The sequence below is a fragment of the Jatropha curcas genome, chromosome 4, assembly GCF_041381405.1.
Source record: "Jatropha curcas cultivar XTBG-Jc1 chromosome 4, XTBG_Jcur_1.0, whole genome shotgun sequence".
In the NCBI taxonomy this organism is placed as follows: Eukaryota; Viridiplantae; Streptophyta; class Magnoliopsida; order Malpighiales; family Euphorbiaceae; genus Jatropha; species Jatropha curcas.
The window spans coordinates 21,427,126-21,452,200 of record NC_143154.1 but is presented as its reverse complement, the minus strand read 5'-3'; the positions used below and the strand labels follow the sequence as shown (position 1 = coordinate 21,452,200).

General features: G+C 29.0%; 1 protein-coding gene and 1 long non-coding RNA gene across 2 annotated transcripts; both read left to right on the top strand.

Moving 5' to 3' along the window:
• Nucleotides 1-2,768: 2,768 nt before the first annotated feature.
• On the top strand, nt 2,769-5,022 carry LOC149496970 (uncharacterized). Its single transcript, XR_016320545.1, has 3 exons — nt 2,769-2,906; nt 2,976-3,042; nt 4,757-5,022. It is a non-coding gene; the product is annotated as an uncharacterized LOC149496970 (long non-coding RNA).
• Nucleotides 5,023-14,017: 8,995 nt separating this feature from the next.
• SHP1 (K-box region and MADS-box transcription factor family protein) lies at nt 14,018-24,039 on the top strand. The gene is made up of 10 exons (XM_089719979.1): nt 14,018-14,112; nt 14,379-14,505; nt 14,718-14,953; nt 19,786-19,867; nt 20,192-20,253; nt 20,320-20,419; nt 20,519-20,560; nt 22,817-22,858; nt 23,174-23,349; nt 23,777-24,039. Exons 1-10 carry the CDS (start codon nt 14,018-14,020, stop codon nt 23,778-23,780), a joined length of 966 nt encoding a protein of 321 aa, XP_089576105.1. The 3' UTR covers nt 23,781-24,039.
• The last annotated feature ends 1,036 nt before the right edge of the window (nt 24,040-25,075 follow it).

The following is a 25,075-nucleotide window of genomic DNA, read 5'->3' as shown; positions in this document are numbered from 1 at the left end:
GTTGTAATACAAACATCACATTATGTAATAGTACTACACTAACTAGCTAGAGTGGTCCCTTATTGGATTATTGCATTGTACTTTGCCTTCATTTCTCATCTTCTACTGCTTCTTCTTCCACCTAAATTCACATAAGGGATGTTTTGTTCATGTGGACATTATTTTGTCTATTTTCTTCCCATCTTTTTAATTCTGTTTAGACCAAAATGCTCCATTCCAAACACAGCAATCCAATATTATTGGTCATTACGTAATTTTGTCAAACTTCCATCTTATTTTGGCAATTTCACCTTTTTTTTTTTTTTTGTTGATTTTCAATCTTGTTTAAGAGATGATTAATTTCAATTTTGGGTTTGAATTTTTTGAGAATGGATTTGATAGCATGAGATTACAAGTTAATAAATTAATGCAGAGAGAAATCAGTTCAAAACTCTCCATGGATTTATGGTACTTAATTAAAATTGGGTAAGTTTGACAATGAGGTTATAATATAGATTTAGATTTTTATTTGCACTAATTTTGGAATTGGGCAATAACCGGTGAAATCAATTGAATCGACTAGTTTACTTTGATTTGATTTAAAAAAAAAAAAAATAAATTTAGTTTCAGTTTTTAATAATAATCAAAATTTTCTAATTCAATTTGGTTTTTAAAACCCTTAAAAATCAAATTAATGTAAGTCAAAATAAAAATTGAATTGAATTAGTTTATCTTAAGAAACAAGATTTGCTTTTTTTATACAAAATTTAATTTATTTAATTTACTTATCCCAATGTCCAATTTACATATCCTGTTTATAGAGCTGAGATTGAGAACCTTGAGCATGCTTTTATTGGTTGTAGTTTATGATATGCAAGATATGGTTTGTTTAATGGATTAGATCCTTAATTTTTTCAGGTGCACGAGGTAACAGATCTGCAGAAGTTTTGTGTCATATTATGGTGTTTGTGGAGACATAGAAATGATGTTTTGTGGAATGGCAGCACTTCTTCTTTGGATCAGGTTCTGTTTTCAGCATTCTCTTCTTTTTTTGCTTGGCGAACTGCTCACAATTCCAAATTATGTAGTCCGCTAATACGAACCATTATGATATTGTCTGGCCTAAGCCCCCAGTCGGGTTTCTGAAATGCAATATAGACGCTTCTTTACATCCTGGTGTAGCAGCTTTGGATGCAGGATAGGCAGTAACGAAACCATGATTTTTTCTTAGGAGGCTAAAATATATTTATCGTTATACATGATGAACTTATTTATATATACAGTTCATGATATAAAATCATCAAATTGCAATTATATAAATATAAATGCATTAATTATAAAATTATCAATTAATAATCTCATGTTTCATGTACATATAAAATAAAAGAAAGATAAGAAATAAACTTTATTAAAAGTAAATATTTTAAGTTGCCATATGAATGTCATGTATCCTTTCTTAATATAATAGTTGTACTAATAAAATTACTTTATAGCATAAGTAAAGGGAAATAATATTTCATAAAAAAATTGTTAAAAACAATATCATAAAAATTATTCAAATTCTTATTTGACTTAAAATATCATCTTTTGTTGTTATACACAAGTTTTACTTGACGTTCTTTCATAGTGCTAAAATCATCAATGATTAAATCAACACTAAACTTTATAGCAATTTCTTTTTTGATGTAAATAGTCAAACAATCATTTAAGAAATTATCTTTCATTTTATTTCGAAGTTTTGCCTTCACTATCTTCATTATTGAAAATGCTCGTTCTGTAATTATTGTTGATATAAAAAGAGTAGAATAAGTCTGATCAATCTATCAGTGAGAGGATAAATCTATAATTTTCTTTCTTGAAGACTATCTAATCTTTTGCATTTCAATATGATCTAGAACTTCAAGTTTAAAATATTTTAAGTTATATCCTTAAATGAATCAATTTTTGCTCTGTGAAACCATTAGGGATAGAACTTTTGTGCAAGCTTGTAAGTATCATCAACATTAAAAGCCTTAATCCATTTCGAAGCATTAAAGCACAACTGAGAACAATTAATTCTATTGTATAATTATTAAACCTGTTATTCAATTCTTGCAATCGATAATCAATCGCAACAATAAACACATCAACTTGATAATAATGTTCAATGTTAATGTCATCTTGTTGGTTTCTAGATCGATCATGCCTCACGATATATCGAGCATTGAAATACGGCATATCAACTTGATGTTTCTCACAAAATATCTTTACATTTCCAAAAGAAATTTTTCAATTTGAATCTCTTAAATTCTTAAATAATATTTTTGTACTTGAAACAAGATGCATAGCATTCAACATATCTCGTGATTGATATTGCAAAGCTTGACAAAGAATTCGAGTAATTTCTAAAAGTTCTTATGAGATGCAAAATAAAGGTAAAGTAAAAAGATAGTAATTGCTTTATAGCAAAGTCTACATCTCCTCGTTGAGAGTACGTGTGACATCCTACTGAATCGAGTCGTTGCATAGAGTCGAGTCGAGTCGGGCCGAACTAGAACCCGGTTCGAGCCATTTAACTCCAGAGTGGGGTAGAATGGGATGTAACTTAAATAAGTAAGAGAAGTGGATTTACTTGCATAAAACAAAAAGATTAAAGTATAAGGAGTAGGACTTACTTGCACTAAAATATTAAGTTGAGGGATTAAAATGTAACATGTAGAAAATGTAGGTATTATTTTGTAATTGTACCATACAATTAAAGAGATAGTTGGGAAGTATACGAGACTTCCATTTCAGTTTGCTTTCTTCATTTTCTTCATCTTCATCTTCAACGTCTTCTTCATCTTCATCTTCCTCTTTATCTCCTTCATCTTTCTCTTCATCTCCTTCCTTTCTCCATCAATTTTCATGTGATTTAAACACTAAATTCAACCTAGAACTCTATCCAAGTAAGTAGCTTTTCTAAAGTTCATACTTTTGTGATATTTTAGATGATTTATAAGAGTTATTATGTATAGGAGAGGGGAGCTCAAAGTAGGAGGAAAAGGAAGTTAAGAAGAAGCTTTAAAGCTCTTTTGGTTGAAGGTTTGATATCTCTTTTAGTTTTTCACATTTTCTTGCATGAATACTTGTGTAGTGTGTTGATAATGAAAACATATATTACTGAATGTTGAATTAGAGGTCTGTAAATGGTGATAATGCATGGGATGAATTGAATGAATGAAATAGATATTGAATTCATGCTGAACCAAGTTTATTGGACCACTGACCAGTAACTTCACCCTAATTTTGACTCTGTTTAACGATGGAATTAGGAAGTGGTATAGAAGAGTTATTTGTTCCTCTATGTTTTAGCTGTCCATGAGTTTTTGAATCACCTAATTTGGAGTTATAAATTGAGAGATATGACCAAAATAGTACAGACTGTGCAGGCTGGAAACTAACAGTCTGGGCGGACTGGATGTTGCTAATTTAGGTAAATATTTGCCTATCTTACCGACGTAATTAAGAGATGTGGTAGAAGAAACTTTTGTACCCTAATGTGTTAGCTAACCATAGAATGCAGAATCACCTAAATTGGAGTTATAAATTGAGAGTTGTGACCAAAATAGTATAACATGTGCAGGCTGGCAACCAACAGCTTGGCAGACTGGCAGTTGCTATTTGAGCTCAATATTTTACTACCTTATCACCATAATTAAGAGATGTGGTAGAAGACCAATTTTTAGCCTAATGTGTTATCTAACCATAGAATGTAGAATCACCTAAATTGGAGTTATAAATTGAGAGATATGACCAAAAGAATACAAACTATGTAGGCTGGAAACCAACAGCTGGGCAGACTGGCAGTTGCTACTTGAGCTTAATATTTGACTATCTTACCGACGTAATTAAGAGATGTGGTAGAAGCCAAATATGTACCCTAATGTGTTAGCTAACCATAGAATTTAGAATTACTACAATTGGACTTATGAATACAGAGTTATGCTAGAATTTGTGAAACATGTGCAGGCTGCCCTGTCAGATTTCAGGGCTACATTAGAAATGATGTTGGGAGGCATATGTAGCTTCATGCAGCCTAAAATTATTATTGAATTTGAACCTTCTGAGTTGAGTTAAATTAACAGTAATAAATTCTTTAAACTGACTGGTCGAAATTAAGTTATCTAATGATTGGTACAAGTTGCCTCACGGGTGCATCAATTCGATTTCCATGCAAATTATCATTTGTGTGCATTTACTTCTATTTATCTATGAAATCCTCTTAAAGCATGAAAGAACAACATGGTTTATGAATTTAATGAAGAAAGGAATATGCTTTTGTTTTGTATTCTTGAAATACCGATAATATGCTCCATTAAGGTTAGACAGAAACCATGTAGATAAGACTATGTCGCGACATAGGATAGCAGATCTGCGCCCCATACAGTTTGTTACTCCGGCTACAGGCCGTTGAGTGGATCTGATTTATATATGGGCCATAGCAGCTCAATCATACAGTATTCATCCAGTTTCATACAGTATTCATACAGTTCTTCTTATCTCTTAGGTTTCACTATAACCTTATGGAGCCATACAGTTATGAGATTATATTATTTATCAACTAAAAATTTCATAAGTCATACAACATAATGAACATCAAATAAATTACTAAAAGCATAATGAAATGTGTGTTTTTATGTTTATTTATACATTGATATCATGAAAGTATAATGATATGTGTGCTTGCATGTTTATTTATAAGTTGAGATATCCACTGAGCTTTATTTGCTCAGCGAGTTACTTGTTTAACTCGTAGGTTTTGGAACTGGACCGTAGAGAGTCATCTCACAACTACTGCAGTTCATCTTTGGAAGACCCAGTCTTCAGGGTAGCTACTCAATTTGATATTTTGGTTTTGTCTATACTTATCATGGCATGTACAGGGCATATAGTTGGGCCCATTTCATTTTGGAAACTAGTTTACTGTCTTGTAACTATTAAGTACATAGCTATATATAAAAATAATGTAAAAAGCAACAGCCTGACATCATATTCAACATACATAATGATATTAGCATGAAAGGACATAGGTTCAACCAGATTGTAGCATCTCGGCTCAGTTCAGTCGAGTTAACAGGTGGATCGGGAAGTGATGTTACAGTACGAAACAGCTTCATCTGTCATTTTACTTAGAACAACACAAGATGCATTGAATATCTTCAATAAAATAGATATGAAGTCTAAATGAGAACTCCAGCGAGTTCTCCTGTACGCTTTAAAGCACCAATTTCATTAAACCCCCTTCCTGATTCAATCTCATTATTACCAATCCCATCAATAAGTTCTATAGCTTGAGCCTCCTTTAATTCATCATGTCTTTTATTACATGCAATAATAATATTGATTATAAAAATTAAACTAAAGAAAAATTGATGAACTGGAGCATCTTCTCGAGATGCTACAACCAAAACAAGTTGTAATCAATGGGCTAAATAATGAATATAGTAAGCATAAGGGAATTCATTACAAAAGCCCGTAAGTCATTCCATTCACCTTTCATATTACTAACTCCATAATATTCTTACCTAAGAATATTATGAATAGCCAAATTATGTTTAGTAAGAACTTAAAAAAATCTCATTTAGAGTTGCAGCCATAGTGTCTCGCACATGAAAAAGACTAAAAAATTGTTTGCTTTTGAATCCATATTTATCTACAAATTGTAAAACAAGAGCCATTTGCTCTCTTTTGGATTCATCACGAGTTTCATCAACAATTATATGAAACCTCCAACAACAAATATATTTGAATCTAGCTATTCACATGACTCGCTAAATAAATAACAAGGTATCTAAAAGGCAGCATCACTAGATGAAGAATACTCAAGCCAAGATGGATACAAATCAAACCAACTAGCACAAAAATGTAGTTTCGTCATTGAACCTGATGGATAGTTTTCAAGTCTGTATTAATAGAGTCCAACTTTGAAATATGCTCGACGAATTTCATCTTATTGATTTACTAGATTTTTCAAATTGATGGACGCTTTCCAGAATCACGCTCTAAGGAAGCAATATTAGTTTGTTCAAGTTTCACATTGTGAACCTTACAAGGATGATTATGAAATAATGCTTCAGGATCAAGTTCTACCCTTTGAATCTTATGAGTAAAGTCAAGATTTGAAACTCCTTGTTCAAGTTCAATTATTTGAATCTTATGAGGAAGATCAAGAACTAATGCTTCAGGTTTAAGTTCCACTCTTTCTTAAGTACATGAAAGTCTTTGGGTCTCAAATTGTCATTTTTTAATTTTTCCATGATTAAAAATGATCAAGCACCTAAAAATAGTATAATAAAATAACCAAATATGTTAGATATGATCAAAAAATTTTCAATAAATATCCACATAAGGATTAAATTTTCATTTTTGCATCATTATTGATCGGGATGGTCCAACCGATCATGCCAAATAATAAAATACTTGGATTTATAAACATCCGGTTTATAACCATATTTATTTTAATCGTTATCTTCATATGATATCCATTTTAATGAATATCTTTGGAATAATGCATTATACATAAAATTCATTTCTTTAGATAGTAATATTTGCTCTTCTGGAGCCTTTAAATATCTTTCTACTATCGAGCTAAATTTTCCTTTCAATATTTTGGTTTACAATAAATACATAACCAATATCCATATATGCCACATTATTTGTAACACTCTGGTGGTAAAATTTATTTAATGCAAATAGAGAAACTATATACATATATATTAACGGATCATGTAAATTAATGAAAAAAAATCCTTAATGCCAATAATCAAGCAAAAATAATAATAATAAAAAAACAACGATACACTAAACTTGACCAATATACGTAGCCCCGTTCATCTTAATCGCTAACAGCTATAGATCCATCAAGGCCAAGCATTTATTAACACCATCAAATAAAGCAACACTCTTTTGTATTCTCGCATTATGTATTTTATGATTCATTTATTGGCATCAATAATACATGTTGATAGAATATTGTGCATATATGGCGAAGCAAAATTATATAATATTTTAAAGTATATATATATAGAGCAGAAAATTATATATAACTTTCGTTTATTCAACCACATATCTTATTATGAATTAATCACCTCAATATAACTTTTAAGGTTATATAAAATTTAACTTTTTACAGTAAACAAATCCAAACATACCAACCTTAACTTTGGTTGTCGCAAACCGTAAGTTATCCTTTCTTTGAGCGATTTGATCAAGAGAGATTAAGGGAGCGATTCTTTGAGCGATATGATCAAGGGAGATCAAGTGAGCGATTTGATCAAGGGAGATCAAAGGAGCGATTCAAAGGGTAGAACAAAACTGTGTTGATAACATTTTATAAAATAATATAAAAACAGGGAGAGAAATAAAGAGAGAATAGATAAAATAGTGAAAGAATACGAGAATGTCGTTCTTATTTATGAGAAGCTATATATATATGTGTGTGTGTGTGTGTGTGTGTGTGTGTGTTTGTGTGTGTGGAACCTTGATAGAGTCCTACACAAATCAGAAAGATAGAATTCTCACTAATCAAGAATATAGACTTCTAGTTTATGTAGGACATCCACTAATTTCATAAAATAGATTAATTTTTACAATTAGTTTAATTTCGTTTTTCAATCAAAATTTTGAAATTAAAAAAATCATAAATGAGAATAAAATTTTCCAATTACAATTGATTTCTAGAAATCAATCATGATCAATAAAATGCAAATGAAAATATAATTACCAACCTAGTAAATCCTTAGCCCATATATGAGATATAATGAGTGCACAGAGAAATACAGGTGTCTGGCAGGAATTACTGTCTTTCTAAAATTTCAAAAATTTTTACTTCTAATATATTAGATATGGTTTTTTTTTTTTTTTTTTTTTCTGAACTCTCTCAAAATATTATAAAAAAAATTAGGTATATACCTTTTTCCCCTAATCTACATCTTTACTACATAGGAGGTGCAAGTATTTTGTATATACGCCTATAACCTAGGGGTGGCCAAATTTCGGTTTTTAGAACCGAAACATGGTTTGGAACTAGTTGGAATTGAAACTGAAACCGTGCAAAACTGGAGTTAGCCAGAACCAGAACCATAACTGAGAGTTTGCAGTTTGGTTTCGGTTCTATGTTTTTTAGAACTGTGAACCGGTGGTTTCGAGAATTAGTCGAAACCGAAGTTTTTGACAATTGGTTAGAACCGACAGTTGCAATCGGTCCCAATACATTTTTAATATTTTGTCAAAATTTTTTTATCAAAATCTTCAAATCAACCCTCCAAACAACTATAAACGGCTATGTAATGTGTAGTTATGTTAAGTGTATTTTTGTAAGCAAGATTTTTTGGTTTTAAAATTATGTGAACCATGAGAAAACCGGTCGAGAACGTCTGCAACCATCAATTTTCGGTTCGATTTCAATTCCATATTATTTGAAACTGGAACCGTCGATTTTGAAACTAAAACCGATTATTTCAAAATTGTGGCCACCCCTACTACATCAAATACCTGATAAAGAACTGTTTTTTTTTTTTTTTTTTTTTTTTTTTTTTTGGAAGAAAACAAACTAGAAATTTCATTAAGAGGAAACTAATAAACCTCTTATACAAATAATCAAAAAAATATAATCTTGATTTGAAGTATGTGATCAAGCTGACAGAACATAATAAATATACGACATACAATCGCTTGCTCCACTTGTTGATTGTTAATGGACATTGTTCAATATCATGATCTTTTACAAGTTTGATCTGATCACCTTCAATTTTCTTCCTTTTATCAGAGAGGAGATTTGCACTTCTTTTTGCATATTTGTCCAAATAACAAAACGCTGACAAAATCACCATTTGTAGTGACAACAATAAATCAGAATTTTTTTTAATGTGGGCTTCTATTAATTGTGGGCTATTTTAGTTTGTGAAAACAGACTGAATAAATACAGTTTAAGAATATCTGTATGAATCCCAATTTATATTTATGTGATCACTTGTATAATGGGCTTATACACCTCTAGTGGCCAGTATGGTTAGGCGGTAAACGTGTAGACCTAATCCTATAAGAACTTGTAATGAGAAAGTCTATAGGATTCTCCATAAATAGGCTAGGTCTCCTCTCCATCCTAAACCCTAATTTTAGCTAGTCCCATAGAAAGCCGCCTACATGCAATAAGGAGACAGATAGGAAGATCTAGTCTTTATCACATAAATTCTAATTTTATTTGCGAGTACGTGGTTGCAGAAAATACAATGAGTCAAAACGGGAACTTTGCTTCAAACCACAAATCAGGTACGCAAATTTTTCTGCTTTATAAGAGTTATTAGTATTCTAAATTCATATACTAGATCCTAAATTTATCTTACATAGAAACAAAATTGCAAAATATGGGCAATAAATAAATTTCAATATTTGGATAACAATGTCTGTATCAAAAATATAAATCGGAAGATTATTTGAAAAAAAAAAAAGGAAAGAGTGACCATTGGTGAGAGCTTACCGTTAGCCGGTCATAAAAGAAAAATTAAGATTTTAAGTTTTGGGAGAAAAAGAACCAAAATATGCCACGGCCTATTAATTAGTATTTGACGATGATAAAGAACTTGTTTTGACATCAAATTAATGGAGTATAAAAAGATGTAACGAGTCCAATAAGAAAGAGACTTCGCTAGCTAGAGCACAGAGTGGTGCACAGAGGCATTAGGCAACAAGTCCAGGAAGAAGATTGCTGTGTAGTCCATAGAACTGGACAATCTGTACCTCTTTGACTGCAGAAAGCGAGATGGATAGGGAATAGCAAATCCACCAGAAGAGTTTGTAAACCGTCTTGCAAAAGATGCTGTACCTGTGTAGAAATATCGAAAACCTATCATTTTCTGTTAGAAAAGAAAAAAAATAGTGGTACTGGCTGTCATCTTGGGTCATGAAGGATCCCATCAATATTCCTCAAATATGGCAGAGAAACAAATTGCAACTGAGAATGTGAAACAAGGACTTCCATTTTTACCATAAATAAATTGATGAATTGGTGGTACACTGACCAGGACATCACATGAGCATGGAAGTCCTCTTCACACTTCAATTGCATTCGTCACAAGTCACTCAAGTGGGATAGAATTTGCATCTACGGTAAAATTCACCGACATAATTTGATTAAAAATGGTATTATTTTAGTTTTAGTGAAAATAAAAAATAAAAGTTCCTTGGTTTGTTTCGTTTTTTTATTCTATAAATAAAAAAATAAAAAACTTGAAAATCAAATTGATTTAATCTAAATATTAAGTCTAAGTCAAAAAAGAAAAAATAAATTGAATCACATCGATCGGATTTGATTTATAGTTAAAATTTAGTTTAATTTTTTTTACAAAATTTAGTTATCTAAATTTGTATTTAATTCAATTTTTTCTATGGAAAAAAAAAAAGAAATTAGAAACAAAGTAAAATTCAAAATATTAGCTTTTTGTATAAATAAAATTAATCACTTATAGAAAACATATTCCAAGAGAGGATTCGAAGGGCCTAATAGAGTTGTGGATTGACAAGGAAATTTATAACTATTATTCGACTCCCTGACCTTTCAACGATTCCTATCAAATCCCAAACTCAGATCTTCTATTGAAGGAAGGATTTGCACTTTGTACTGCGCTTCTACCTAAAAAGCAAAGTAAAATCTCCATAATAAGGAGAAACATCTCTGTAAAAAGACAAATACACCAATAAAACCCATGTGTAGAAAGAAGAGAACCTCGCTCAAGATGAGTTAAACACACCAATAAAACCCTTATGTAAGGGAAATAAAACCTCAAGATATATCAATAAGAATATATTTGAGAAACATGAACACATAAGTTGATCAACCAGGTATATATTTAGGAATTATTTAAAAAACACAAGAAAAATGAAAAAATAAACAAAAAGCGGGGTAGACTGATGGCCACCCAAAAAACATGAAAAGAAAGAAAAAAGGTTGAGAGAAGAAGGAAAGAGAAAAGGACAGAAATGTGGCTAGGACTTTTTTACTCTTGTGTAAATCAAAATATTATTGACTATATCATATGTAGGTTGTGTCCGACAGCAGCTTACGATAGCTATTTTTTATAGTGCTCGTATCATAACATTTAAACTAGCTGTTAAGATTAAGATAACATTTTATAAAATGTTAATCCAAATAACGTTTAGCTTTCAGTCTCTTATTAAAAGTTATTCAAACAGTTAACAATTAAAAACTATTAAAACAACTAACACTACACGCTACTAAAACAACTAACAACTAGCAAATTAAAAAAGATAATTTTGCTGAACAAACCCTTTAAGTAGCTTAAAACACTAAATTTTATTTTTTAATGTGTTCGGTAATATAGCGTTTTAATTAGCTTTCAAAGGTTAATGCAACCTTTCATAAAAAAAAATGAACTCCTCCAATGTTTAGCTTTTAGTAATGAAAAATTGCTAAAATAGCTACTAACTATTCAAACAACTAAAATACTACTAAAACAGCTAACAGCTAAAAAAACAATCAATTTTGCCAAACATACCCGTAATCAATGATATTATTATGGTTAGGCATAAATCTAACTGGAATAATATTTCAAAAAAATGCCTAATGCATAAATTTGATCGTGTATTTTCAGCTATTATCTTTAAGCCCCTAAACTTTGCGGGAGACACATCATGACCTTGCACTTTTATATTTCACTAGTAACTAGCCCCACATCAAAATGAAATGTGAAAGTATAGGTCATATATTGAATTCTTATAAAGTTATTTCATTTTGGCAAGAAACATAGTTATTATTGAAATGTAAAAATATAAGATCATGATTGAACCTCCGCAAAATTTAGGAGGTCACGAGAAGAATTGGCTAAAATTCATGTTCAAATTTATGTCATTTCAAAAAATTATTTACTTAAAAAATTTGTTTGTTCAATTTCAAAAACTTATTTAATTATAAAATTGTCTAGTTTTTCCAATTTTTCTGAAGAAAACACTCATATTTTTTTATATTTTTTATATTATTGTGGGTCAACTGAGTACACATATTCAATCTATAGTATCATAATGTCATTACGTTCTCTTAATCAATATTGAAGTATGCATCAGCCACATTTATAAGTTCAAGACTCCATTATTACCTATCTAACATGAAATTCTATAATTAGGCCATAATATTTAGTCTATCAAACTTTATTAGTATGTGAATGAGTCAGTTTCTGTTAAATTTGAGCTTGGCTAGATAAAAGTTATATTTGAGCTAGATTCGAGCTTGAAAATATGAGCTTGAGCTCCAATTACAACTTATAATTAAAGAAAAAAGCCAATTTTATGCTTTACAAATTTAAACTAGAACTTGACTTGTTTATTGAACCGATTGGATAAGTAGGCTTGAGTTTAGCTTGTTAAGCATATTAAATGATCTGAGACAAAATTTTTCGTGCTAAATTTTGAGCAGGTCATGAGCTGACATAATATTATCTTACAGATTTTGACTCTACTTAGTACTTGGAATTAGTAGATAGACTTAATATCTATATAATATATAAAAGTAGAGAAATCTATCTTAAATGACAACAAAATTTAAGTCTCTAAAATTGCCAAGTCTAAGGAGAGTAGTTATTTAGCATAAGTGTAAAAAAATAAGTTGTAATGACAGTAATTGAAAGAAGATAAATTGTTTTATATTTTCAGATAATGTCATGTAGAAGAAAAAAAAGTAAAGAAAAGAAAACTAATATTAATAAGGAAAAACTTTTTTTTTTTTTTTGAAAATAAGAAAGAAATATAAGGGAAAAGAATTCAAATATAAGGGAAATATTATCACTATTGAAAATACATTAACTTATATAAGAAAATAAGGAAAATATTTCAAATATATAAACAATCATTTATAATAAATTATAAACATAAAATAAAAAAATACTTAATTTTTTTATTTTAATATAATTAGTTAAATTCTCAAAATTATTATCACTATTGAAAAATATATTAATAGTATGCATGCATTTTTTTTATGCAGGTCATACTAGGGGTGTCAAAACGGGGCATGACACTTGAACATGATTTGCCTAACACGCGAAATAAATGGATCAGAGTTGAGGTTAAATAGATTCGTGCTATAGACAAATCACCAATTTATGACACGAATATAAACGTGTCGTGTTGCAGGTTGACACAGTTAGGCAAGTGACCCGTTTATTTAAGAGTAAAGAGGTAATTTTAGTGTTAAATATAAATACTCCAACCAAAGCCTATTTAAATTTTATTGTTGTATAACCTTTTTATTTTGGTTATGAATCTTGAAGAATTTATACATTTTATGTATGAAAATCTGTTTTTAAATATGATTGGAGTTAAATATGTTAAAATTTAAAAATATTATAAGCATATTAAGTGCGTCATATACATGTCAACACAACTGATTTAACCTGTTTATGATATTAAGTGATTACACAGGTTGTATATGAGTCAGCATGATCTACTTAACATGTTTATGATATTAGACAAGCTAAATGTGTCGTGTTCGTGTCACTTGCCTAATATCCATGTCGTGTTTGTGTTGACCCTAATCATGTCGCGTGTTAGGCGAATCCACGTTGAACCTGAAACACCAACCCATTTTGACACTCTTAGGTCATACTATGCATGGCTTTTACTATTGCAATACTTTGGTCAAAGACTCTGTAGGATACTTGAAAGATGCATCTTAGCATTTCAGCTTCTTTTTAATATATCTCAATGAGATACAATATTGTAATGCATTTTACGATTATTTTATTATACAATTTTGTTATTTTTAAATGATACTATAAAATATTATTTCATCATTTAATATTGCTCGGTGTGATGTTGTAGTAGTATTTAAAAAATTAGAATTACTTCAAACCCTATTGGAGTATTCTAATTAACCAAAGAGGATGTGACAAACTTTTAACTTTCAACTGCTGGAATTGAAGTCAAGAACGAAACGATAAGCTGGAATGGATAGAGGCGAAAAAAAAAAAAAGAAGAAAAAAAAGCCCCAAAAATACCAAAAAGAAAAAACATGGGAAGTCCTCTCATTTTGGATTTCCTTTCTGTTCCATATACCATCAAAACATTAAAAAGCACTGACTGCAACTTGACTTTGCAACCCATGAGGTCTAATTAACCACCATTACTTGTCCCTTTCCAACACCCTTTTTTTCATTATCACCTCTCCTTTTCGACATACATGAAGAAATGGATGGTTAATGGACCCCCAACTATAATCCATCCAACCCAAAGAAACCCCTTTTGCTTCTATACCAAATAATCCCTCCGTATTCTTGACCCATATACGAAGAATATATTGTAACAGTATTTATTATTAGCTGGGTTTTTTGTTGAAAGGTCTATTTTCATGTCCATATATACCTACTTGATAGAACCAACCCATTTCCATTTTCTGCAACTCTTACTCTTGTTAAGAGATATAATCGAAGCACAAAAGAGAGAGTTAAATTCAACAAAATACTTTCTTTTCTTTCTATTCCTTCTTTGTTTCCTTACCAGGTTAGTGAACTGAACAGACAAACACCAAAATCAAACGTAACCCAATTAGTCTTTTCTTCTATATGTTTTGCTTGTTTTGGTTTTCTTTGTCTGAAATTCATGCTTAATTAGAGCAATAGCCATCTTTTTCTTAATAATCTATGGTTTTTTTTTTTTTTTTTTTTTTTTTTTTTTTTTTTTTTTTTTTTTTTTTTTTTGCATATTATTTATAGGTTGCAATCACGGATTTCCCTAATCAAGAACCGGATGGCCCTTCCCATAGGAAATCGGGAAGAGGCAAAATTGAAATCAAACGAATTGAAAATACTACAAACAGGCAAGTCACCTTTTGCAAGCGCAGAAATGGGTTGCTCAAGAAAGCTTATGAACTATCTGTGCTTTGTGATGCTGAAGTTGCTCTTGTAGTCTTTTCTAGCCGCGGCCGCCTCTATGAATATGCTAATAACAGGTTTGCAACTTGTTTTCTTTTCGTGATCTTGTATGTATGCCTCTGATTTTTTAATTATCTTTGGTTTTGCACTTGTTTGCATAAAGAAAATTATCTTTTTAATCTATTTTTTTAAAGGGTTCAATTCAATTGTTGCTTAAAGAATTGCTCTTGATTTGTTCTTTTATGAGCTAGCTTGTCTGGTTTTTGTTGTTTTCTTTTTCTTCTTTTGTGTTTCTTCTCTTCTTTAACTCTTTTGGTTTATTAATATTCAGATCTATAGCAATAAGTAAACAATATTAAAAAAAAAAAAAAATATGATAACTAGGGTTGTTGGTATGTGAAAGAAGAGCTTTGCTTATCTTCTCTCTATATACATCAGTTGACGTTTCTTTAGTAAAAATTAAACATGGTAACAGAGTACCCGTCAAATTGCAGATTAGGGTTTTCTCTCACTTAAATGGGTATTTCTTAAACCACAACAGCAGCTCATATCTTCAATCAATCTCAACAAAGCTAAAAAAACTCATACCTTCAATCAATCTCAATAAAGCTAAAAAAAGCAGTGCTTAAAGTGTAATAGGTGTCATCATTTTGTCCCTACTATTTTACCCTTTTACCCTCCAATGAAATTAGGGATTAGGGTTTCAAAGAACAATTCAGAAACTGAAATGAATTTACTATTTTTCGATTAATTTGACAATCTTAAACTGAATATGAGGTCATGAAGGCAATTTGGTATCTGGATATCTCATTACTTATGGCCATTTTAGCCTTGTCTAGAAGATCTAGTGGTTTTAGGGTTATTTTCCTTTTCCTCTTTTCCTTTCTCTTTCTTTTTCTTTGGGTTTTAGGGTTAATTTCTTGTTGTATGTCATTGTTACAAACTTACGAATCTTTGGTCACGTCAGACATGATTTTTCAGTTTCTTCACAACTGACAAAGAAGGTGGTGTCATGCTTCTTTTACTAGACCTCTCTTTTAATAATCTCTTCGCATTCAATATTTCCATTCTTTAATTTCTTTTTGAAAAGAAAAATAAAGAAAATTCCCTTATATGTCCTAATACTTTGAAAATATGTCTACCTCTTGTTTGTTTGTTTTATTACTTTGAAGCTAAAATCAAGAATTATCAAAGAAAGAACCACTTTATACAGATCTCTCCACTCCATGTTTGGGTCATTCTTTTAAGAGAGAGTTCTTTCATATATGTGGAAACAAATTCCTTCAAACTAAGTTATTTTTAATTAATATTCGGAAAAGCTTTTGCATAAGAATACATAAATGGTATATGAAATTGTGTAAAATGAAATTCATAATGGTTAAAGATTCAACTTCCTCTTTCAAGCTTCAATACAACTCTCTCCAACCCTAGAGAGGGAAAGAGATTTCATGATTAAGGAAATAATATTATAATGTCTAAAATAGAAATGGGTTTATATGCTTCGCCATTTTCACGTCAAAGGGCAGTAATATTCGTGTTGAGAGATTTATGAATTTGCTCATCAAGATTTTAGCATAGAAATCTTTTCTAGCTGAAGAGTGAGAGATTTATGAATTTGCTCATCAAGATTTTAGCATAGAAATCTTTTCTAGCTGAAGAGTGAGAGAGAGAGAGAGAGAGAGAGAGATGATGGGAGAGGAGAAGGAATGGATAACAAAGGGTACGAACCAATGAGAGAAAAATCACTTTTTTTGCGTAAGGTGATGGGAGCTGCCCAATGCTCCTCTTGCTGCCATATCTGATACTCACCAGTACTGTGTGTGTCTCAGAGTTCACAGGCAGTACAGGACAAAAAAATATTTCAATTTTAATCTTTAATAATTTTTCTTTCTCATTTTATTAATTAGAGTTTATTTTTAATCCATACTTAGGGTATAATTTATAGATATATGTCAAAATCAATTTTTTAAATAAATGTCTCAAGACTTACTGGTAAATTAGTTTAAAAATATTTTTATCCACTAAAAAGTATTATACTTTATGTTTTATCTTAGAGTTTTGCTAAATGACACAAGTTGTTTAGGGCTCAATCTGTGCACATTTACTATTACACTCTTGCTGTGACATGAATAATATCTAAATTGTAAAAAGTTTTTTAAAGAAATTACAGTTTCTTCATTCATTTTAGGCTAGCACAAATTGTGCCAAAAATAATTTCTTTATTTCATTAATTTCAACTGAAATTTAAACTTAACACCTTTAATTTAATGTTGAAAACGATTTTAATAGTATTAAAGCATAGTTGATTGGCATTAGAACCTTTTGTAAGTCTATATCATTTAAATATTATTTTTTGACATTAATTTAATTTTAGTTTAGGTTAATTAATACATTTCTAGCGTAAATATTATATTAAAGTAGAAATATACTTAATTTTATTATTATTTGATAATAGATTGATTTTAGTACTAAGAAATGTCACATAAGAAAAGAGCTCTACATTTATGGCTTTAATCGAGGTGGTCAGTAGATTATTGTGCATAGCATAGACTTCCTTCTTTTGCCAGCTTGGCAGAGACAACCAATCGTTGGCTCGAGAAAATTAAGGTAACAAATTCACCTAAAGTCCTCTTCCTAGGATTCACCTCCTAGAGAGAGAGAGAGAGAGAGAGAGAGAGAGAGAGGGGTTCATGCACACTGTTTTTAAAAGAATTATTTGAATATTTGTATTTATACATTTATAAATATAGGAAGATTTATCTTCTCAAAAAAAAAAAAAAATAAATAAATAAAGGAAGATTTATGAGATGAATGCTCAAACACTTTCCTTCAAGAGAGAGTATATATATATATATATATATATATGGGACAGTTATTAACTGTATTTCTAGTAGGATTGTAACTATTTCCTTTTCTAAATTGATCAAAATTACATACTACAAACTTCAATCATATTTTGAGATTTTGTTTGTAGAAAAGTCCATTAACCTAAAATATGGATTAACATATACACAATTTATTTAAAAATTAATTTATAAAGTGATTTAATTAGCATTTCTTTCATTATGGTTGAAACTATTTTCTATTAAAAAGCCATCCATAATTATTATAAAGTGTAATTTGAAATGTTTGTTCAACTATTTTGTAGTTCAGTAATTACAATTCACTAACATATACACATCTTATTCAAAATTTGTAATTTGAAGCAATTTGGTTTCCATGTAATGAGCCACAATGAAATATAATATGCAATATAATTAAATTCATTTCTAGTATATTACTTATATTAGAAATTTATTTACTTCGAGTGCATTATATTTCATTACAATTCACAAAATGAAGCATATAGGGTTTCTCTCATTATGGCTGGAACCATTTTTTCTAATAACATAATTTATTACAAACTATACAATGTAATTTGAAATTTTTATTGAACTATTTAATTTGTAGTTTTTTATAATTAAAATATGTTAAATTTACATTAAAAGCAACTTTCTTTTAACTATTCAAATTTCCATAATGGTTATAACAGCAAATAATGCAATATTTATACACTGAAAATGCCACTTTAGAGGATGGTAAGAGTCATTTCAATCTTGTCAATAATGTTAGTACTGTTATTCTATTTAACTATTTTTGTCATGAAATATTCTTTCAAAGTGTGTATATAAGTAACTAAGTACAGACATGACAAAACCTACTCCTGATAAGCTACACAAAGTTGCCTGATTGCTTAGTGTTTTTTCAGTATTTATCATTTGTTGCATACTTTTAATGCAAAGTAAGAAAAATGATTCAACATCTTGTCTTCTAATCTAAAAGAATAATTCAATCCAGCAAACTCTATTGTACTGTGGTACACCTTATGTCCTAACGAAAATTCTTTCTTTCAACATCTCTGATTTCCAGAATATTTGCATCATGAACATTCTGAAATTGGGTGTGTGGATTAGAAGGTAAAGGAATGGTTATTTAAAATTTGGTGTGATGTTGAAAATTCTGAAATTGGGTGTTTGGGAAGTTTGATTTCTGAGTGAATGAGTATGTAGTAAAATAGTCATCAAGTAAAAACAATGTGTATAAAAATTAAATTCTATTAACTAGTCATTTTCTTTCTTTTTATTTTTATGTAAATCACAAAGGATTAAGTGCTTGGTGGATTTAACTCCCAAATGAAAGTAGAGCTTTGCTAATGCACACGTTTGTGGCTGGCACAATCGGTGCACATTTACAGTTACAGTTACAGTCTCAGTGTGATATCAACAATATCTAAATTCATCTATCATTTTTATGTACAATCTTTTTACTTATGTTGGGTCTGACACAAATTGTGCTAAAAATATTTTCCCATAAAAGTAATGGTATATTAACTAAATTCATCTATTCTGTAATGCCGCAAAAGCATTGAATTTAGTATCGAAAGTACATTATGAGCATAGGCTGAGTCCAAATTCTAAAAGAAAATTTTTATCCGCAAATTTTATCGATAATTTGATGGTAATTTGTCGCTAAATACCGACAAAAACCTTTTTTCGGTAAATTTTAATTTTCTTGTAGTTAAAGTAGATAATATCTTGTTAAACCGGAGACATTACTGTGTTATTTGGAAAATCCGGAGGACAACTACTGTTGTTTTATATTATAATATATATTTATGAAGTTGATGAGTGAAACAAATATGATTCTTACGTAACAGATTCACCTTTTAGGAAAAGTGCACACATGCTATACTAAAGCCTATAAATGTCTGACTACACTGAATGAATTGAATTATTGCAAAATGATACTACTTTTGGCATACTCTATCATTTCTTATTTTTAAAATAATTTATTTTCAAAAAAAATTTTATGTAATTGAATTGAACTGATTTATGAGATTTTTCTGAAATGGATGTGCATAATTTTGCAGTGTAAGAGCAACAATTGATAGGTACAAGAAAGCCTGTTCAGATTCCACAAATCCAGCATCTGCTTCTGAAGCTAACACTCAGGTATACTTATATATACTTTGATCGGTAAATAAATTTTTATATTATTGATAAATAAAGTCTAGGAAAAACTTAATATAACCGATGGCTAAATTTGAATTAATCGGTTACTTATCTACATCAAAACTAATTCGATTATAGTAAGTAAAAAAACCTGGACAAATAAATCACAAAAACATAAAAATATTCCGACAATATGAATGAGTCGAAAATTTGAATCAAGGAAAAAACCTATGCCCAAACCATCAGGCTATATTTGTTTTATATTTGCTTTAAATCTGTTGTTTTTATTTATAAGAATTGTAAATATATATTAAAAATATGCAGTTCTATCAACAAGAATCCTCCAAACTACGCAGGCAAATCAGGGAAATTCAAAATTTCAACAGGTAGGAATTATCAAATAGATATCTTTCTCTTTGAAGTTCAATGTGATAATTAAGTGTGTTTTGTAGGCATATTTTAGGTGAGTCACTTAGTTCTATGACCTTTAAGGATCTCAAAAACCTGGAAGGCAGGTTGGAGAAAGGAATCAGTAGAATTAGGTCCAAAAAGGTATTTATTTATTTATTTTTAAACATTTGAAGATTGTGCAATTTTTCTACTTTAAAACTTTTGTTTTTCTTTTGTACTAACCTCACTTTATTCTACCAGAATGAAATGTTATTCGCTGAGATCGAATACATGCAGAAAAGGGTAAATTTTCTTTTCTTTTCTATTTATTTTGTTTTATTTTTTTTAATAGACAGATATATAAAGTTAATCTTACACCAAATACAAAATAATTCTTCTGATATACAAATATAAAACCCAAATCCTACTATAATGGTGGTGGTTTGTAAATTGTTTATGTTTTTGCATGACAGATCCACTCCCAAAATTTAGATGATGTAAATTTTTTTATGACTTGAAATTCTCTAATTATTTTTTCTTTTTGCCAATTTATTGAGTATGTAACTCTTCTCTCTCTCTCTCTCTCTCTCTCTCTCTTTTTTTTTTCTTTTTGAAAATTTTTATACAAATTTCTTAAATTTATGATTATAATCCTTGGAATTTTGGGAACAATATTGGCACTCTCTCCAAAAGGTTTTTGGCACTTCAATTACTGTTTCTATCTTCATAATTGATCATAATGTCTCCTTCATTATGCAAATTCTGGGGAAAAAAAATCTTAAAGGGTTTCTAGCCATATATACATTTTGTTTTCTAAAAAAAAAATTCTGGTAACTTTTTTGTTATTTTTTCATATAATTTGTTGTAATACTCTTTATATATTTTCTTTTGTGGATTTTAATTATTTTGTTAATAACACATGAAAATTTGAAGAAAAAACCTATCAACAAAAAAGAATATATCTCACGTTTGAAGAAAAAAAAAAAACACTCTTCCACTACTGTTCGTTTTTTTTAATTCATTAGGAGGTCCAATGGGTCAAAATAATACAATATGCTACACAACATGATGAAAACTCTTTTGGTCGAGGTAACTCAAAATCTCGAGATTTTGAGGTCCTTACTAGTGAGAAGACTAACTATTAAGCTAAATGAACAACATTTTAAAGATAATTTTAAGAACAATAAACATAAATTGGTAAGATATGAAATTTTATTAATAAATATTTCCATAAAAAATGATGAATTATATTAAAAAACTTTTAGACAGTATTAACATATGTAAACAAGTAAAGATGAATTTATTTTGATAAAGCTTTTAAAAATGAAAGGACTTTGGAAAAGAAAAATTTTGTGAATTAAAAAAAAATAATTGTAAGGATAAATTAGAAACGTGCTATGTTACTTTTTTTTTTCTTTTTCAAATTAGTAACAGATAAATATAGGTTTATTAAAAATGTTTTAATTTTTTGAAATTTAAATATATCCAATTAAGTCAAATAAAATTTAATATGGAGTGCCAAAAACCTTTTTGAAGAGTTTTTAAAAAGATTCATAATTAAAATAGGAATTATAGTTCAAATACAAAAATAAAATAGTAATTGAAGTTCCATAAACCTTTTAGGGAGTAGAAGCATTCCTACCCTATGTAAACTATTTATAAAAATTAGGAAAAAATACAGTACGATCTCTGTGATTTGCAAAATACAATTAGACTGTTCCTGTCTTTTATAAAATATATTAAAACATTCTTATAATTTATTTTCGTCAGACTATAAGGTTCATCCATCTAATTTCGGCAATGTTTCTATTAAGTACCTTATCAAAATCCCCTTTTAATTTTAAAAACACAGAGACAGACTAGTTGTATTTTTAAAACTATAGATATCGTACTATAATTTTTTTGGTATAATATTTTATTATCTCTCCTTGGACCTTTGTGTTTTCTTGTTAAATTAATCGAAAAGATGCAAAAATTAGATAGAAGGACCTAGTAGTGTAACAGAAGCAAAACATATATTTTTAAAAAGACAGAGACAGACTAGTTGTATTTTGCAAACTATAAGGATCGTACTGTATTTTTTCCATAAAAATATAGGCCGAATATATAAATTCACCCATGAATTTTGTTACTTTAACTTGTGATACACTCAACTTTTACTTTCACTTATCAAATACTTCAATTTATAAAATTATACTTATTAAATACTTTAATTTTTAAATTTATTTTATTAAATACTTCAACTTGTAAAATTAAACACTCATTAAAATGTTGAAATTTATGGAAATTATTATTCTAAAAGTCACGCTAACTACATATCAAGTCGATATTTTATAGATAAAAGCTAAAAACTCTAAAAAATATTGATATTAGTGTAAAAGTGTGTAATATTATTAAAATTTACAAGTTCAAGTGTATAATAAGTCATTCGCAAGATTGAGATTGCCCCAAGGTTTTCAAGGGTGAATTTATATACTCAGCATAAAAATATACAAAAAAATACCATATAGTTTCACAATTTTTCATTTAAAATTTAAGCAATTTGTTTAAATGGTGCAGGAGATTGAGCTGCAAAATGACAATATGTATTTGCGAGCAAAGGTTTCTCTCTCTCTCTCTCTCTCTCTCTGTCTCTCTCTCTCTCCCTTCCCTAATATGTGATTAATTATGATTGATTGCATGTTAATATTTACCTACTTTATGTGTACATAAATCAAGCTAGTTATATATTAACATGTAATAAATGCAGTTAAAGAGAAGATGCAAACAGCAAAATACAGGGAGACCTATTTGAATTTAAAATATATCTCAACAGTAACTCTTACGCGTTACTTGTCATTTGTATATTAGTCTTGCTTATTGGAAATTGTAATTAGTGTTTAGTGATTATTTATGGAAATTGATGGGTTGGTGCAGATAGCTGAGAATGAGAGAGCACAGGAGCAGCAACAGCAACAGCAAACAAACCTAATGCAAGGGTCTGTGTATGAATCTGTACCTTCACAGCAATATGATCGGAACTTCATTCCTGTAAACCTCCTTGAACCCAATCACCATTACTCTCGCCCAGATCATACTGCTCTTCAACTTGTGTAAGATTCTATAATTCTTTCATTAAAGTTTTAAGTTTTGTTATCCACACAAGAATTCACTTAATATATATTAGAAGTTTCAAACAAGTACTTTTTTTTACAAGAAATACCTATATCTTATGAAAGTAAAGGAATTTAATTAAATGATGATTTATATTAGTTTTTCAAAAGTATGGATTTTAAATATTAGTGTTTTTATTTATTTTAAGAGATGATTTATTACAAAAATAAATAACTTTGAGTTAAACAATTGAAACATAATATGGTAGAGGAAAATTTATTTACATTGTTACAACTATAGTTAGCTTGTTTGTTACATTTGGTTTCCACTCTATGATTAAGTTGAAATAGGATTTAATATGATGTTAAAAGACTGAATTTTGATTTGATTTGTTTTTCTTGCTTCTGAATTTTGCTACTTCTGCAGGTAAAATGCAATGAAGTGATCGCTAATCTGCTTTTGCATTTCATCTTATCTATGGTAGATCTAAAGTATAGTCTATCAATTTGAGAAAACAATATGGAAATGACTTTTAGTTTGATAGACAGATTTGAATTTTAATGGTCAAAACATGTTTATTTCTATGCCAATTAATTGGGGTTTGTTGCCCATAGTATCATATATGTGTGTTGTGATAAAGTTGAGTATATAGATATTGCAACAATATTATCAAGTTAATGTTTTTATTAGCTGTATGTAGAATTATTCTATTTCTATATATGCACATGACATTACGATAAAAATTACCTTTAGCGACATTTTTTATTATGACACTTTTTATAACCGTTATTTTAAATAAATTAAGCAACACTTTCAACCATGTTAGTATATGCTTTTTCCTATTATTACATTACTTGACGATTATATAATTTTAATTATTGTTTTAATTTAATAAAAAATTTTGAGATGTCTATATTTTTATAATGTATCTAATGATTAGAATCAACATACAATATTTTAAAGTAATTATTTAAAGGAATGAATAAGTATTTTAAATTATAAAATAATTGTTTCTTAATTTCATATATGAAATTAAGATAATTTTTTTTAAAAAATAAAATTATAATTAAGCAATATTCTCATGCATATATGACATTATTTTTTTGAACTATTTTGATTTATTTTCTCATTTAAATGAACTTTTAATGGTTAAAATTTGAAACTTTTAAGAACAATAAATTTTATTTAAACTAAAGTAAAATCTTACATTAATGAAATAATTTTAAAAAGAAAAATCAATAATTTATTGTTAAACTCTCCGAATGTGGGGGAATAAAAGAATTGTGTATTTGTACTAATAAATACCAAAAGAGGTATGTGTGTTGTTGCACAGTTCACCCATGTTTTGGAATCCTTATATATAATTTATAATTATATCTATATATTATTACCCAAAGAAAGTAATTGTCTTATATGCTTCAGTTTAGTGGTTAGTCTGTTGTATTAACTCTTAAAAACCGCAGATTTGAATGTAGAGTGTTGCCTTTTTTTCCTTTTTCCTTTTTTTTTTAACATACTTGATACGTACATGTTCAAACACAATTAAGACAGAATATAACCAGTATAGCACAAAATCGGGACAACCAAACGGCAAAAACACTACAGCTTTGAAATAAGTTTTCCTTCTCTTTATTTCTTCAAAGTTTAATGTGGGTCCCGTATACGTATAGCACAATTCAAGAGGGGTGAATTGAGTTTTCTAAAAATAAAAGTTTAACTATCAAA